This window comes from Plecotus auritus, assembly GCF_963455305.1.
Source record: "Plecotus auritus genome assembly, chromosome: 7".
NCBI classification, from domain to species: Eukaryota; Metazoa; Chordata; class Mammalia; order Chiroptera; family Vespertilionidae; genus Plecotus; species Plecotus auritus.
This window is the reverse complement of record NC_137774.1, coordinates 73,671,511-73,689,322: the sequence shown is the minus strand read 5'-3', so window position 1 is coordinate 73,689,322 and position 17,812 is coordinate 73,671,511. Positions and strand designations below refer to the sequence as shown.

At 42.0% G+C, this 17,812-nt stretch overlaps 2 protein-coding genes across 11 annotated transcripts in view; one reads left to right on the top strand and one right to left on the bottom strand.

Moving 5' to 3' along the window:
• The window catches only part of UBN1 (ubinuclein 1), a 47,437-nt gene extending 40,069 nt beyond the window's left edge, over positions 1-7,368 (bottom strand). For all 3 annotated transcript variants that reach the window (XM_080678187.1, XM_080678186.1, XM_080678188.1), the window contains exons 1-3: positions 6,658-7,368; positions 5,468-5,570; positions 1,548-1,835 (exon numbers count right to left, since the gene is read on the bottom strand). In XM_080678187.1, the coding sequence (XP_080534313.1) occupies positions 1,548-1,796 (249 nt within the window). In that variant the 5' untranslated portion in view covers positions 1,797-1,835; positions 5,468-5,570; positions 6,658-7,368. The remainder of the gene's footprint in view (positions 1-1,547; positions 1,836-5,467; positions 5,571-6,657) is intronic.
• A 106-nt stretch (positions 7,369-7,474) lies between these two features.
• The window catches only part of GLYR1 (glyoxylate reductase 1 homolog), a 47,315-nt gene continuing 36,977 nt past the window's right edge, over positions 7,475-17,812 (top strand). For 6 of the 8 annotated variants that reach the window (XM_080678196.1, XM_080678195.1, XM_080678191.1 and 3 more), the window contains exons 1-3: positions 7,475-7,597; positions 8,578-8,614; positions 9,531-9,610. In XM_080678196.1, coding sequence (XP_080534322.1) covers positions 7,560-7,597; positions 8,578-8,614; positions 9,531-9,610 — 155 coding nt within the window. In that variant the 5' untranslated portion in view covers positions 7,475-7,559. Of the gene's footprint in view, positions 7,598-8,577; positions 8,678-9,530; positions 9,611-17,812 lie in introns of those variants that run through there. The other 2 variants (XM_080678194.1, XM_080678193.1) reach the window with 2 other exon arrangements.

Below are 17,812 nucleotides of genomic sequence, written 5' to 3'. Positions count from 1 at the left end.
CCACCAGGGGGTGGCGCAGAACGAAGGAAGGCCTCAGCTGGCAGCCGGCAGCCGGGGAAGGGAAGCCCCAGCCGGCAGCCGGCAGCCGGGAAGGAAGGCCCCGGCCAGCAGCCGGAAGGCCCCAATCGGCCCTGATTGCTGACCAGGCCTAAGGACCCTACCCGTGCACGAATTTCGTGCACTGGGCCTCTAGTTCAATTAATAAGTTTATAAAAATTTTTTACAATGTTAATGAGTTACCAAAACATCAGTAATAGTTGAAACTGGGTGATGGGTACATGGGGCTTATTATATAATTCTCTCTAGTTTATGCATGTTTGAGAAGTTCCATACTAAAAAGTAAAAACAAATCTGCCAAGAAAACAAATACAGTAAAACCTCAATATAACAGACTAATTCAGCTGAGGGAGTGTCTGTTAAAGTCCAAAGTCCATTATATAACAAATTAGGTTTTCTGAATGCATATGTTAAAAAGTTGACAAATTAGTTTACCTGTTTTACTTATATAGACATGTTTGTGTAATTAAAATTATGTATGAAAAGTTTAATTTCACAGAAAGGTTTTCTATATATATCACAGTAATTTTACATTTGTACCAAATAGGTCTAGTAAATGAGCGCATTCACCAGTCACCAAGAGAAAACAAATGTACATGGCAGGGGCGTGGCTCATTCCAGGTGGGAACATCAGCAGCACGTGTCAAAACTGCTGCAGAAAGTCATGCCATGAGACAACACAACCAATTACCAAGAGAGATGCGGTGTGATCATTTGCTAATCGTTCACCGAGCACTGTTTAAGAGCAGTGACTCTTGGATTTAAATATGTAGACTATAGTTGTAGATATGTAATATTTATTTCGGCAAAATTACTAGTGTTTTTTCCAACAGACAACATATTCGCTAAAATTTGTTATAAATAACAGTGAATTGCCCGGCCAGCGTGGCTCAGTGATTGAGCATAACCTATGAACCTGGAGGTCATGGTTCGATTCCTGGTCAGGGCACATGCCCAGGTTGTGGGCTCAATCCCCAGTGTGGGTCGTGCAGGAGGCAGCCAATCAACGATTCTCTCTCATCATTGATGTTTCTATTTCTCTCTCCCTCTCCCTTACTCTCAAAAGCAATAAAAATGTATTTTTTTAAAATAAAGTAACAGTGAATTAATAAAAAAAAAAAAAAAAAACTAAACTGATAATTTAATTACAAGCAAATCTTGGTTAAAGCATTTTAAAATTAACAAGGTGTTCATTTTCATATATGACATAAAGAACAGAAATTTTGTCCGTTAAATCCTAAATCCATTAAATCCAGGTTTGCAAAATTGAGGGTTTACTATAGACCTTTTAAAAAACACTTGAAAATCGAACTGATTCTCTTCATGCCCAGGGGCAAAACCGGCAAACCCGGTGCTTGCTTTGAGATGGGTGCCATGATCTTGGGGCAGCCAAAGCCTCCCTAGTCTTGCTTTCACCTTCTGGAAGTACTATTTGCCTATGCTGCCCTGAGCATTAGATCTGCAGTGAGCCTGGGACCACTGGGGTATACCTTGTCTCCAGTTTGAAGGCCTTTCACTTTCCCTCGTATATTCTTCACAAGCTCTGGGTAGAAGAATTCCGGGCAGCGCTTGTGATCTGGCTCAAAGAGGGTGAGTGTAATCCGAACAGCTGCTGCAGCCGGCTCAGAGTCCTGATGCTGCTCTGCTCCCCCAACGTCCTCCTTCCGGGATTTCTTCAAAAACACAGGATTCAGAGAACCTGGGAGAGAGGTGAACTGGACCCTGTGGGGCTCCGACATGGCTATCAACAAGTCTTAGCGGATGTCACTGCATGGCTTCTGTTAACATTGAAAAGAAAGGCCAGGTCAAACCAAGATTTTTTTCTGTTCAGTTATACAGATTTAAGTTTAAAAGAATTTCATTGTCAAGAAGAATCCACTGTTCAATTTATCTTAATTATCATTTATTGCTTTTTTCTGTTTAAATACTATCAAATACAAAATTTTTTCATATATATGAAAATTTCATATATAAATGAAATTTTTATATACCCTTATTCAGATATTTCTTTAGCATACTTTCTGCCAGTCTTTTTTCTATGTATATTCACTAAATCCTTGACATCAGATTCCTTAAAGAATCCTCATAATTGCACAGAACCCTAGAGATACTGTTTTTTATTTACCCAATGTTTTTTGTTGTTGTTGCTAATCTTCACCCAAGGATATTTTTCCATTGATTTTTTAGAGAGAATGGAAGGGAGGGGGAAAGACAGAGACAAACATTGATGTGAGAGACATCATCAATTGGTTGCCTCCCGCACATGCCCTGACCAGGGCCTGGGGATCGAGCCTGCAACCAGGGAACGAGCCCTTGACCAGAATCCAACCCAGATAGCCAAACTGGCCAGGGCTCTCCAACACTTTTTTTCTGGCTAAGAATAACCTCTTTTGTAAGACCTCTTTATTTTCATTACCAGCAGTTTACTTTCATTTAGAGCCATTCTTCACAATGGCAAAGTTTTCATTAGTTCAGAGTAATGCCTATCCTGGAATAAGTAAAAAAAAAAAAAACGTCTTAAGAGTGGTGTGACTAGGCTCACTTCCTAAGACACCAGCTTCTGGCGTGGCTCAGTGGCTCAGCATCAACCTATGAACCTGGAAGTCACAGTTCAATTCCTGGTCAGGGTGCATGCCCAGGTTGCAGGCTCGATCCCCAGTGTGGGGCATGCAGGAGGCAGCCAATCAATGATTCTCTCATCATTGATGTTTCTCTCTCCCTGCCTTCCTCTCTGAAATCAATAAAAACATATTTTTTAAAAGCTGGAATTTAAAAATATTAGTAAGACACCAGCTTCTCACCACCCTCAGGTGTTGGCAAAGTGCCAAATTATCACATGCCAAAGACCTTCAAAGTTACTTGGAAATGATCAGGGTATACATATCGTAAACTCCAGAATTTCAAGGGTTTACACAATATAAATAAGCAAATATACCAGACACACATACACATATATTGTGCTTCATGTATAATTTGTGTCCTGCTTTTTAAAACTCACATTCAAGTGTTAACTTCTTACCACATCTGTATGGACAGTCATTGCAGCCTTGTGTTTAGGAAAAAATAATATAAGCAACCTAAATCTGAATGTCCAGCATTAAGGGAACGGTCTAAAAAATTAAAGCTCTTTTATTGATTTGTAAGGGCTTTTGATATATCCTTGACATGTAACATGTATTATATATGGATAGGTATATATGGGTGTGTGTCTGTATATATATACACATATATATAGTGTTTGTCATCTCTCTCATACTTTTCCTTCATTGTTATTTATGTTTAACTTTGCTTAGAGTGAAGTATGAAGGAAATTTAAACTTTTTATGCAGTTAAAAAGCGGCTCTTTTCCCTATGGCTTCTCCCATTTCTTTTGTCCCTAGAATGTCCTTCTTCAACCAGGAATTCTTATATTAGACTTTACTTATCTTTCACAGATACAATTTTCACAATGAACTCTAACCCAAGTTGAATTTACTGTGCTATAAGGTGAAAGGTCAGGCTCTAACCTTGGTTTCTTCCCAGCATCAATCACTAAATAATCCTCTTTTCCCTGCTGATCTGGTATATATCTTATACAACAATTTGGATATCTTAAGGTCTATTTCTTTTTCTTTTTTTTAAAATATATTTTATTGATTTTTTACAGAGAGGAAAGGAGAGGTATAGAGAGTTAGAAACATCAATGAGAGAGAAACATCAATTCAGCTGCCTCTTGCACACTCCCTACTGGGGATGTGCCCGCAACCAAGGTACATGCCCTTGACCAGAATCGAACCTGGGACCCTTCAGTCCGAAGGCCGACGCTCTATCCACTGAGCCAAACGGGTTAGGGCTTAAGGTCTATTTCTGTTACATCTTGAATTTTAAATTAATCTTTATTATTATTCTTTTAAAAGTAATACTTGGCTGCTCTAGGTGGATAGCTCAGTTGGTTGGAGCATCATTCTGATGTGCCAAGGTTGTGAGTTTGATCCCTGGTCAGGGCACATAAAAGTCAACCAATGGATGCATGAATGGAACAATTCAATGTCTCTCTCCCCCTCCTCCTCTTTTCCTCTGTCCTTCCTTTCCTCTTTCTAAAATCAATAATTAAAACTTGTTTTAAAATATATAAAAAATAAAGTAATACTTGGCTATTCCAGCCTGTTCATTATTTCAGATCAATTTTAGAATCATTTTGATACGTTTCCCCCAAAAAAGCTCACTGCATTTTGACTGTAAATGAATTATAAATATGAATTCAGAAAGGTTTATATACAGTATGTATATGTATGTATGTATATATATCCATATATGTGTATGGGTATTTATATAGTAAATGCAATATTCATTCTTTCTATTATGACCATAAAACTGTAATCTATAAAAACCAGACAAGAAAGTAAAATATCTAAAAGAGTTAATATAATTCTAACTAGGCAACAAAGTGATTAGCAGCAAAACAGGTTGGTGGTGCAAAAAGACCATCATGCACTAAGATTTTGAAATTCCTCTAAAAGAAACCAAGGCCCCCAGGACATTGTGATGCACTGGGTTGTGAAAATAAATTTCAGCTGAAGGTCGAAGGCTTAAAAGTCCCCTACTGACAAGAGCAGGCAAGGTCTCATTATAAGAGATCTGCAAGTTAACTGAAGGGATGCAGGAAAGTCATCCTAGAAGTGGCAACCAGGTCCTGTCCCTACTGAGGCACTAATTTAAAAATGTAACCTTATCCTGGCCCAAATTTTAGACACTGTAACTTCAGTCCACCTAGATGGTAAAACTACTTCTCTTAGTTGTTTAAGTGACATTGCAGGCCTGAGAAGTTATAGATATACTACAAGAGAATAAAGTAAATCAAACCTATAGCATATTAACAGATTTTTCATTTTTATAATCATCATAACTGATACTGCTTGTTACTAAGTCATGTGAAACATTTAAGAGAATCAGTCATTAATGAATATCAGACTTACAATTTTAATTTGAAATAAGTTTCAAAGTGTACATTTAAAAGAACCTGACTTCATTTACACACTTATTTGACTTACAAGACTTAAGTCCTTGAAGAGATTTTACTATTAGATTTATAAGTTCACTGTTTTAGAAATTTGAAGTATTGAAGAGACTAAGCATATAAAACTTTAAATGCAGTTAGAACATTTAAGGGAATTTATCTTTGTAAAAAAAGCTCATTGTTTAGGACAGTTGTTGGCAAACTCATTAGTCAACAGAGGGGCAAAACGTGGCTCGCGAGCCGCAAGTTTGCCAACCACTGGTTTAGGAGAACTTAATCTGTTAAACTGGTGCCCTAATTGAGGCTTCGCAGATGAAGAATGTTATATAAACATTCTTATATTTGTAAATAAAACCAGATTTATCAGTAAAACGTATAGTCTTAAGAAAAGCTAAGTATTAAATACAGGTATACCTCGGAGATATTCCAGGTTCAGTTCCAGACTACCACAGTAAAGCGAGCTGTAATCTTTTTGCTGGTGGAGGGTCTTGCCTTCAATTTGTAAAAAACGCAACATCTGTGAAGGGCAATAAAGTGAAGTGCAATAAAACAAGGTATGTCTGTACTCACCTTAAATAGCTAAATCTTATTCTAAGTAAAAGCACAGTATTCTACAAAAAAAAAAAAAATCCCTCTTAAAACCCTCAACTAATGTTATCTAAGAAACGTTAGCCTCCTTTTATTTCAGGTTATTCCCAGGAATTATGTATTTTTTTGCTATACATTCTCTTAATCACTATATTTTCAAATTGGTCATTGGTGAAACACAGAAAAAGTGAATTTTGTGTGCTGATTTTGTAATTAGTCTCTTTACTAAACTTTTGTTTTAATGGTTTCCCTCTCCATTTAAAAATAGGCTATCCTGTCATCCACAGAAATGAGAATGTCTTCTTTCTGAAAAATTATGTTTATTTTTGTTTCATGTCTTATTGCATTGGCTAGAAATTCCAAGATAGTATTAGACAATATATTCTTTGCCATGTTCCTGACTCTAATCCCAAAGTAATGTTACTTTAAACTTCATATTTTTATCAAGTCATTAAAATATCCTTTCATTCAAGAGTTTTAAAATTAGAAACATTGTGTTGAATCTTATGGAATTATTTCCTGGAATCATAAATGATCGGTTTGTCTTTAAAACAAAACAGTGGCAGTTCCTGTAACTGACAGTACTTAGGGAAACTGAACTCCAATGAAAAATCCAGGCTGTGTACAAGCCAGTTCGCTAACCCCAGCACCTCTTCCACCAAAATCTCCGTATAAGAAAATCGCCTATGGGAGCTGTGGATCCTCCACCTTTCCAAGCAGGCGGCAACCCAAGAAACGTCAGGTTAGTTAAGGAAACCCTTGACTTAGAATCTTTGGAGTCTGCAACTGGGAATGGGACCTTTCGAAAATTTATTATTTTCTATCTGGAATTTGACGTTTGGGCTGTCGCTGTGCTGAACTAGCTCCCATTCAACAGCTTAAGTTTTCACGTATTGAAACTATGACCGACTGGCATCTGCCTTCCTGTTGTCACAACCAACTGCTCCTAACTTCTCCAAAAGTGTCAAACTACAACTCAGCTTATGTGAGAGCCCGGTCCCGACAAAGACACGCACCTTTGTCCCCGGCGCAACGCAGCCTATGGACCCACGGGCCGCATTCGTCCCCCCGCGACCGTCCTCATGCCGGCCCGGGAGCCCCGACTGCGGCGCTGCTAGCGGCCGGCCCCCGAGCCATGCCTCCCGGCGGGCGACCGGCCTGCGCCGCGGCCCATGGCCGGGTCCCGGAGCGCCCGGAGGAGCCTCGCCGGCCGTGCCGCCTGCTGACCCAGGAGGAAGTGGAGAGACGCCAACTACAAGTCGAATAACTCGGGACCTCGGGGCGGGCTGCACTGATGCCCTGTGAGAACTTGCGGCGCGGACGAGGGCTCGGGATGGGGGCCGCTTCCCGAACGCAGCCGTTAGAAAGCGCGCTCCGAAGAACCGCGTCGCCCTCCAGGCGCGGCCACGTAGAGCTCGTTGGGCGCGGGGCCCCGGGAGCGGGCGGAGGCTGGCTTCCAGGCCGCGCCGAGTTCCGTCAGGGAAGCGGCCGGCGCGGCGATGCGGCCGGCCCCGGGGCCCGCGGGAGACTAACGGCCGTAACGGAAACGCCCAGGAGGAAGGGGCCAGAGGCCAGGGTCCGGGGGCGGGGCGGGTCGCGGGGCCGACTCCCTCGCGCGCGCTCGGTCAGCAGCTCAGTCCTCGCCGCCGCCTCAGACCGCGGGTGCTTCGTTGTCACGAGCCTGAGGGAGGGGGGAAGGAGCCGGGAGTCTTGGGGCTCCGGCGCGCGGAGACAGCGGCGCCCTGGTCACGTGCCTCTCCCCCGGCCAATAAGCCCCGGCGGGCGCGGTGACGTCAGAGAAGCGGCTAGGCCGATGACAGCCGTTCCCAGTCACGTGGCAGGGCGCACTCCAATGGGCGGTGCCAGGGCTACCTAAGGTTCCCGGCGACCCGTGCGTCGGTGGTGGTTGGGTGGTAAGATGGCGGCTGTGAGTCTGCGGCTCGGCGACTTGGTATGGTGAGTCCGGGCAGCCGGGTCCAAGCGAGGTGCGCCGGGCGCTGCTCCCCTGGGCGCGGAGTTGGCGGCCAGCCCAGGAGCTGCTTTTCTGTGCGCTCCAGGCCACGGAGAGGACGAGATGAGGTGCCGGCACTGCGAATGACGCCGGGCGGAAGGGGCAGCCTGGCCCCCGGGGACTGAGTCTGAGGGTGGCCGTGGTGGGCCGTGAGGGCGCCCGGGAGAGAGCTACGCTCCAGACCGGACGCCGGCGGTTACTATGAAGGGCGTCGGCCGCAGACGCTGGTTCCCTCTGGGTCTTGCTGGGGTTCGTGGGGAGCCCGCGAGGCCATATCGTCCGGGCAAGCCCGTTAAAACCCGTGATGCGATGGAACCGACCTGTGCGGGCGGCTCATCCGGGGGTGTCGAAACCGGACTAATGGCGCTGCCCCGTGAAGAAATGGAGGGGACACTTCTCCTTTAGGCTTGGCAGTGACCAGTACCTTCTTGTGTGCCTCTCCTAGTCTGCTTCTGTGTCCCAGACAACCGCCCGAACCAAGACTGACTGTCGCCGCTTCTCTAGCTGCGTAGCTTGTTTCTTGACCCAGAGGAAGGCTTCCATTAGCATTTGGCAAAACTGGTCTCGCGGTGAACTAAACCAGACTGTGAGGGGAAGTCTGTGTTTACAGAGCAAACTGTCCCCCACCCCCATCAAGGGGAGGCTCTAGACAAGTGACTCTTGGTGGTTTTGTTGTATCCCTTGTTGCCAGATGAATGCACACACCTTATGCGCATATGTGTACAGTTTTGCATTCCAGTTCTGAGGGGTTTAGACTTGTTGGGCCATCCATGGAAGCCAGATTAAGAACTCCTGTTTGCCAGCTTTTGTTCTGGCGCTTGAGGATGCAAGTGGAGATTTAGGAAAATAAATTGCATATTAAGTGGGTTGAAGGAAATGGACAAGCTTTTCCAAGGCAGATGCTGACTCTCTGTGTTTTCTCTAGGGGGAAACTCGGCCGGTATCCTCCATGGCCGGGAAAGGTGAGTGTCTTGCCACTAAACTAAAGGAAGACATCTGAAGTTGGGTTTGAAGAGGTGAAGAATGTAAGATGCATTCCCCTCAATTTCTAACATTGAATTAAACTGTGCCTATTTAAATAACAATCAGAATTTTTTTCCTCTAATATCAGTTCGTTTAGAACAGTCATTGTATAAACCAGGTCATTTAATCTGCAGTAATTGCTTATTTCTTGAATCAGAGATGGTTTTGATGGAGTCTTTTAACTCTGGAAATCAAGTCTAGTTTGAATTTAGCTTTATACTTAAATCTAACAAAAGGAGAAGGAAGTAAATTCTCCAGGAAGAGAGAAATCTAAATGTAGGTTAGTGAAAAGTCAAAGTATTTTTGTCCCAACTCAGTTTAAATCTTCTTTCCATGTTACCATATGTGCTGCCCCAGTGCATCTTTGCAGAAGTTGGCATTTCAAATTTTGCAAGAGGCGATCCATCATAGCTTTCCAAATGTTCTGTTTTTATATTCTTGCTAGGAGCCCAAGAAATGTCTTTAGACTGTCTCTTTGCAGCATGGCATTTTCAGTGCCTCATTAGACTTTCATTGTCACTATTACCTGTCTCAACTCTTCCTGCCTTGAAATATTTTCAAAAGTGTCCTTTACATTTCTTCAGTGATTACAGGGTCAATTTGGGGGGTGAGGGTGGGGGCTGTTGGTCTTCATTTTAATTGCTTTTAAAACAGGACCATTTCAAAAGAAATTTTATCTACTGAACACTGTGCTTGTTACATGTTTGATACAGGGAACTTCTGTAGAAAAGTGCCAAGTCTAAACATATTCTAGGCCCTGGGTTTTTATTTTAAGACATTCCTTTTTTTTTTTTTTTTTTCTTACCAGCTTTGAGCTGTGGAAAAAAAACCTTTTTTTCCCCTTTTATCCCCCAGATTGTTAATCCACCCAAGGATTTGAAGAAACCTCGTGGGAAGAAATGCTTCTTTGTAAAGTTTTTTGGAACAGAGGATCAGTGAGTAGTACTCACCAAGAGTTTCCCTTTCCCTTTTTTTAGCTTTTGCCCTGGGTCTGAGCTGCTTTGAGAATATTCTAGGAACCCTAGTTCAGCCTTACTATAGTCTGTAAGGATGTGTATCATTCTGGCTTCATACCTAAATAAAAGATGGTATTCTATCCTGCGGAAACTGTCCTGGCTAATAACAATGTCAGTCAGGTGAGAACTAGGGCTCACCACCTTTTAAATATAATAATCACATTGAGATAGTTTCTCACATCTCTTTACCCATCCCATAGGCAGTTCCTTTTATAAAGCCCACATTTGGTTCTCTGTAAATGGCTGTTTATCATTTGGCTCATGCATGAGATATACAGTGAATATTAAAGTATTTATCTAAAGTAATTGTTTAATCTGCTTTCTTTTGTAAGACTAAATAGCTTACTCTAACATTGTAAAAGTAATGCTTTTTAACGAGACCTAAGTTGAAATCAGAACCATTAATTTGAGATTCTTTGATAGGAAAGCACAATGAGGGGAAGAAGATGTATTTGCTTGAGTGATTTGTTTAACTTTCTTATCACTACATCAAGTTGATTACCTAGGTCTAGCTAGATGGTTTGATTTCTTTAGTTATATTTCTGTCTGTGATTCTTACAGGAAAATATAATTTGGGGTTAGGAAAATGTGACTTTTCTGATAATTTAATACCAGTGATTAAAATACACATTCCTAGAAAGCAAGATATAATATTCCATAGGAAAATCTCTTCTGAACAGTGCTCTTCATTTGCTCAGGAGTTTATGTGTCAGAGTGCTTACTCATTTTGATTTAGCGTTTGCCTGGCATCATACAGATATACTGATATACCCAGCCCCAGTTCTCTCTTACAAACCAACTTAGCAGCCTTTTGATGGCAATATTTCAAAGGGGTCACTATCCTGGAGCTGTGAGAGCCAGAGACACTCTGGAAGAGAGAATGTTCTTGTATGCCATGGATTTCACAAGAAAGATTGTCCTGATGCATAAAACAAGTGCTGATTGTACAACCACACTCCGAATTGCTTGACACCGAAGGGAACTTGGAAAGCGAATGTTGTGGTGCCCGTCTTCCAGGAACTCAGGTGACAAAGACATAAACATTTAAGATGGGGTTAAGTGCAGAATGACTGATTCAGATAATTATTAAAGGGCTCTAGAATATATATAGAGATCAGTGGAGAACGGCCAGGTCAAAGGCTGATGTAAGAGATGGAATTTGAATCAAACTCGGGATGGATAGAATTGGTGTAGGCAGGAACAGTAAGGGTATTCTAGGCAGTGGATTCTATAAATAACTGGACTTTTAGTTGGATATGTGGGCAGAGAGAGGGCTCCCCATCTAAGGTAAAGAACTTGTGCTTGGGACCTAGCTGGTTTGCTTCAGTGGTTGGAGGGTTGGCCCGTGGACTGAAGGGTCTCAGGTTCAATTCCAGTCAAGAGCATGTGCCTCATTGCAGGCTCAATCCCCGGCCATAGTTGGGGTGCATGTAGAAGGCAACCAATTGATGTGTCTCTATATCTCCTCCCTTCCACTCTCTCTAAAAATCAATGGAAAAAAATATTCTTAACAAAGAAAAGAACTTGTGCTTGTGAATGACAGAGGCAATATTAGGTTGGCCTAATTTGTGTACTTCTTGATTTAGCTAACCAAGTATGAAAGAAAAATGAAAACTATAGAAAGTGGGGACCTAATCAGATTATGGCAAGCCTGAAAGTCATTGTGTTTTTATGATAATGTTTTTTAAAGTTCTGGAAGTTTAGAGAAATAAACTAGTCCTTATGTGTAAGAAATACTACAGATAAAACACAGAAAATTGGAGTTGAGTGAATTGCCGTACTCAACAGGCAAACAAGTAAAGCCAATGAAAAGGATGCACTTACTGAACGCAAAGATAACCTAATGGTGTCAGTAGTGTTGATGATGTGATTTCTAATGGGCTAAAGTTTTTTGAGGTGATTCATAAGCAAGTAGATACAGGGAAACTGCTTGATTTAATATCATTAAGCTTTTTAAACTTCCTTAATAGAGTTCCATATAAAAAGCTATTTAAAAATTAAGTTACTGTAGGACTAACATGTTATCTTTTTGTGGCTAGGCAGTTGACTCCGTGAAAGGAAACAAGGGTAAGGATCGACAGCACTTCTCTGAAGGGAGGAGGGTTCTTAGTGATCAGTGTTAAGGCATATTTTATTTAGTATCTTTATATTATCTGAGGGTGAACTCTCCAGATTGTTGGGTAGCAGTGAATTACTTTGGGGAAAGAGCTCTAGATTTGTTACCAGCCTAACATGCATTCATATACCAGTTTCACCTACTCTGATTTGGGCAAGTTCATCTTTCTAGGACTCTGCGTCCTTATCTACATGTAAGAATAATACTCCTGACCTTGTACAAAGAAGTAGTGTCATTTATTCATAGTGTGGTTTTGATACATACAGCAGGTGTTCAGCAGACAGGTTAGGGTATAGATCTCTTATTACAAGAGAAAAAGCTGGTAAGAAGCAGGTGGCTTTCAGTAGGAAAAATGTGAGAGAGATAGACACAGACTGCCCATAGAGAGAAAAGAAAGTGTTTGAAAAGAAAGTCACCTGAAAGTTGGAAATTCCTAAGGACATCAGCAGGTCTGCTCTTCTGACCAAAAAGGCTTTGAACACAATACATTGTTCCACCTTTTTTCTTTACTTTTTCTTATTTTTACATCCTCCCATCTTTATGTAAAAACTATACTGTGCACCTCTAAGGGTACTTGTACAATCCAGTCCATGCTCCCAAAGGGATCTGGAGGAGGAACTTGTCAAGATCGGGAAAGGGGACCAAATCAGACAAAAGAGTAGGACTCTTTAAAAGGCAAAGACTGAAAAAAGCACAATCCAAATGGATGAAATAATAAGTGACCGTAAGGAGGTAAGCACTGACTTGTTCATAAACCTCCCAAATGTTTCAACAAGTGGCACCATGAGTATAATAAACATATGACTGTTTAGGACATGGATAAGGAGTACAATATGAAACAAACGTTTAAGAGGTGGTTTAGGAAAGAAATGCAAGTGAACTTTTTAGGGATAAGGACTACTTTGTGAAGGGCAAAGCCATAAGAGCTACAGAAGAAGCTGGTCTCTATTTCACCTTCAATACTTGATGTCAGGCACATTCTAGATTTGAGGCTCCTCTGGTGATTGGGCACTGACCATGGTGGACAGGGCCTGACCCAGTGGGGCTATTCCTGTACTCCCGAGGAATATAGGATTCAGTTACAGGTATTCAGTTTCAAAACTGTTATACTACTTATGGAGAAAATATATAGAGATGGGGTTTTTTATATTAGCAAGGACCTTTATTAAAGAGTAAAAATAGCCCAGCCGGGGTGGCTCAGTGTTTGAGTGTCAACCCATGAATTAAGAGGTCACCGATTTGATTCCTGGTCAGGGCAGATGCCCAGTTTTCAAGTTAGATCCCTAGTAGGGGGTATGCAAGAGACAAACAGTCAATGTTTCTATCTCCCTGTCCCTTTCCCTCTCTCTCTAAAGTCAATAAAAACACTTTTTTTAAAAGTAACTCCTTAAGATAAACAACGATTTCAATCTTTTAGAAACTTGATTTTTCATTCTCCCTTCCTCTGCCAAAACATCTAAACTATTTTGTTGACATCCCACTGTTAGGAAGAGAGGGCCAGATTTTCCTAACCAGCCTCCCCTGTGAAGTGAAGGACTTAGTAAGATGGCTGGATTCAACTCTCCAAGGCTGGATGGAATTGCCCATAGTTGTTTTCTGTTTCATGGAAATACAGAGGGAAACATAACTTTAATATAATTGTCAACTCTATCAGGTGGCCACAACCAAAGATTAAATCTCAGGCACATGAGGGCCCACCTTGGACAGGTGGCTGCCCATCAGAGCAGAAACTGAGCTCAGAGTTTACACGTTTGGTCAGTGACTGTGGATGACAGAGTGAAGGGAGTTTATTTAGTCTGTAGGTGCTCAAAACCAACAGAAACAAAAAAATTACGTTTTCAGAAACTTCCATCTATAGTGGTAGATTGTGGAAACTGAGAGGCAGGAGATTTGTGGATTTTAAGTCATGTCAGCCTGAGGTACTTTTACATCAAGCCAGATAGAAGGTGGGACAGGCTGGGTGTGAGCTGTCTGAGTGAGTACTCAAATAATTCTTCTAGAAAAATCTGTGGCTCAGAGCATAACAGATTGGAACCATCTAAGCATCCCTTTTTCTTTCACCTGGCAACTGATTGACCCACTTTTACTACATATAACGCCGTGTAATAGTTGAAGAATTGAGCCAAGTAGAGAGTGAGGGCCACTGCTCTGGATATTTGGACTGAGCCAGCAGTGTCGTCCTGCCAGGGTAGACATAGAGCACTGAGTAGATTCTTCTCACCTAGCACCAGCACAGCTCCCATCCTACAGGTGTCTCCTTTGGTGGCTGAGGCAGGAGCATGTGTCATGCACTGGAATTATAGAAAATGGCACCAAAAAATGCAGCTGGCAGCATTGGTATAGACAGGCAGCTTGAAAATCTCACCCAGCTTTTGGGAATGTTTTCAAGTTTTAGGAACAAAATCTTTATCTTATCTGCAAGACTTCGTTCATGTCTCTGTGATAATCATTGCTTGAAATTAACTGAGAAATTTTTTATTATTTTTTTTGTGTGTGTGTGGTTCTTGGTTGTTTTGTTTTTTGAGTTGTTTGTGGTTTTGGGGGGTATCTTGATTTCTGAATGGCTTGGATTTGAAGCTCTAATACCTCAGAATACTTAGCCTTTTTCAATGGTATGGAGTGGGGAGCTTAGAAATTATTTAAAATGTGCTACTCACCAATTCCAGATGGAGAAGTGAACCCACATCTTCTGACCCTCTTCTTATCCTCACCTTTGGACTGTGGTTGCATGTGTTCTCTCTCCTTCCCTCACCCCCACCCAAGTCATTGTGTTTGTGCAAAGTCTGAGACACATATGTGAGGGTGTTTGAGATTGTTCATGGACCCTGGTATCTTGAATAAGGTAGCTGCATGGTATGATTTTAATTTAAGAGGAGAGCAGGTCAGAATTATGCAAGTTTTTGAAAATGTAATTTGTTGTTGTTTTTAATCCTCACCCAAGGATATTCTTTATTGATTTGAGAGAGAGAAACATCTATCGTATGCCTCCCATACACTCCCTGACCTGAGATCGAACCCACAACCTGGGCATGTGCCCTGACCAGAAATTGAACCTGCAACCCACACCAGGCAGGGCAAAAATGTAATGTTTTTAAATTCATTTTCAGTGGAGTGTGTAATCTGAAGGTGGCTAAGTGGAAGGTTTATATTCACAAATGAAACGACTTTGTAGGAGGTATGTCAGAATACCAGGGTAAGTTAGCTGCTCTTGACCATACTACAGTTCATCTAACAGGCATCCAAGCAGTTACTACCCATCTGAGGAAACCCCATAAACAAGGAAATAATGGGAAAAACTCTCTGGGCAGTCAGAATAGCCCTTGTGCTACAGCAGAGGTCTTTATTGATTTGATGTTTTTTAAAGATAGTATGCTTTTATAGTTACCAAAAAAACTCAAGCTATAAACGGTGAAAGGGTTCCTTCATCTCTGTCCCTCAGCCACCCAGTTCCCTGCCTATAGTCATCAGTGTTTTTTATGGCATAGCCCTCTAGAGATAGTGTGTGTATAATCAAGAAGCTACATGTTCCTTTTTCATCATTTTTGTTTTTGTTCTTGTTTGGTTAATCCTCACATTGCTTTACAGAGAGAAAGAAAGGGAGAGAGGAAAGGGGAGAGAGAGAGATGTAAGAGAGACACATCAACTGGTTGCCTCCTGCACACGCCCCGACCAGGGGTGGGGAGGGAACCTGCAACCCAGGTACATGTCCTTGACCCGGAATTGAACCTGAGACCCTTCAGTGTGCAGGCCGACACTCTGACCACTTTGCAACACTGGCTTGGGCCTTTTTCCTCTTTTTTGCACAAGTGTTAGAATACTACATACTGCTCTATATCTTACTTTTTCCGCTTAGCCAAATATCTTAAGGGACCTTCCATTTTGTACTTTTAATGACCTTGCTGATCGCTAGCTACTTTGTTTTTAGGTGTTTACTTCTACAAACAATATGTAATTAACTTTCTTTTACATGAAAGAAAAGGCACATGCTTTAGATGCAACTTGACTAAGCTTGATTTTTATGACTTCCCAACCTATAGCAAGTTGGACAGAAAAGGTCCAGCTCCATCTAGGCATTGGGAGAATGACATAAGGGAAATCACAAGTTACAGCTTATATCAAGGAAACAAACAGCAGTCACTAAAAAAATATACAACAGCAACAACCACAAACGGCCACTAAAGCTTTACAACATTTAACCCAGAGTCACCCTGAATGTGCCTGGAAGGCATCATTTACCCTGTGATTATTTATTGAGCACCAGTTGCATGCCAGGCCCTCTTGATGAGCCTCAGTGGATAGGAGAATGGTGCATTATTGAAGCTACTGCTGAAAAGCAAACCCTCTTTACGGAAACAGAGGGTTTTGCAGTACCACCGCCTTTAGAGAAAAAATTCTATTCAGACAGCCAAAGGGATTTCAGTTTGATTTGCTTTCATGAAGTAATCTTCCTGGGGCTCTGGCGGGCTGGCTTTTTATTTACTGTTTTTCTAATGTGGCAGGATGCTTTCCAACAACTGATTGATTCTTAAGTAGATTAACTTTTTGCATTTATCTTTTTAAAGTCATATTTATGCTGTCAGTTCATTTAGCAAGCCCTTTTCAAAAAGATGATCATAGAGGAAAATTTCACTTTACTATTTCAAATGCCAGTCTTTAGGTTGAATGGAATTTTTACTGTATTGTTCTCCTGGCAGAAATCAGTAAAATGCTTCAGTAAAAACATAGGTGTGGATTTATTGGTGCTTCCTCCACAGATAGCCTTACCCTTCCACTTACTCTGAATCAAAGGTTAATGTGGGGAGGGGGATTAGGAATTAGGATTCTAGGAGTATGTTGTCCCACCTCAAGGGCTCCATCAAAACCACCCCATTGGTTTTTTTCTGGAACTTGTGCAGTTCTCAGCTTCTGACTGAAGCTCAGAAAAGGAAGAAGCCTGTCATGAGGTTTGTGGCTCTTTTAAGCTTCATTACTGATACTTGTGTCATATTTGAGCCGCCAGTTGGTATGACAACTTAACTGGCTTTTCAGGGCATGCCTGGCTTTGTATCTGATTGCTCTGATGGTCTGCCTTCGAAACACTACCAGTATATGCAAGGAGAGGCAAGAAGGTCAGTTCAGTGGTATACTTGCCAGACAATATGGGGTTGAAATTTAATTCCAGTTTGTCTTCCTGTAGATCGGACCCACTTAGCTCCATTGTGTCAGATTTCAAACTTTAAAATGAATTGGTCACAAGAAAGGTACCTGCTTACCCATCCAGTGGAAGCTCTCTGCGGCAAGACCAGTGTCTAAGTCCCCTTTCTTTTTCTTCTTTTTTTTTTTCTTTAATATACTTGTATTGATTTCAGAAAAGGAGTGGAAGGGAGGGAGGGAGGAAGGGAGAGAGGGAGGGAGAGAGAAAGAGAGAAACATCCATGATGACAGAGTCATTGATTGGCTGCCTCCTGCACGCCCCTACTGGAGATCAAGCCCGCAACCTGGGCATATACCCTTGACCAGAATCGAACCAGGGCCCTTCAGTCTGAAGACCCAGGCTCTATCCGCTGAGCCAGACCAGCTAGGGCTGAGTCCCCTTTCATCATTATGTCTAGTTTTGTTTACCCATAGGTAACATGCCTAGTCCTGGTTTGCTGTCCCACTTGCAGGTTGATGGTCCCAGGGCTGTTATCTTTGTACAGACCCACTGTCACAAATCATTAGCACAACACCCAAAGCTGTTGGTTGGTTGGTAGCACTATTTTTATGTACACAAGTTAGCACTTTTACTATCCTATATAATAAAGAGCTAATATGCTAATTAGAGCGAATAGCAGAACGACAACCTTCTGGACGAAGCCGGGGCTGGGAGGGCCAGCCGAGGCTGGGAGGGCCAGCCGGGGGCTGCAAGGGCCGGCTGGGTCTGTGAGAGCTGAGCCCCTTACACAAATTTCGTGCATCGGGCCTCTAGTTATTAATGAAAATTCTCTAGCTTTCTCTAATGGAAAGAACCCTAAGTTAGTGTAGTA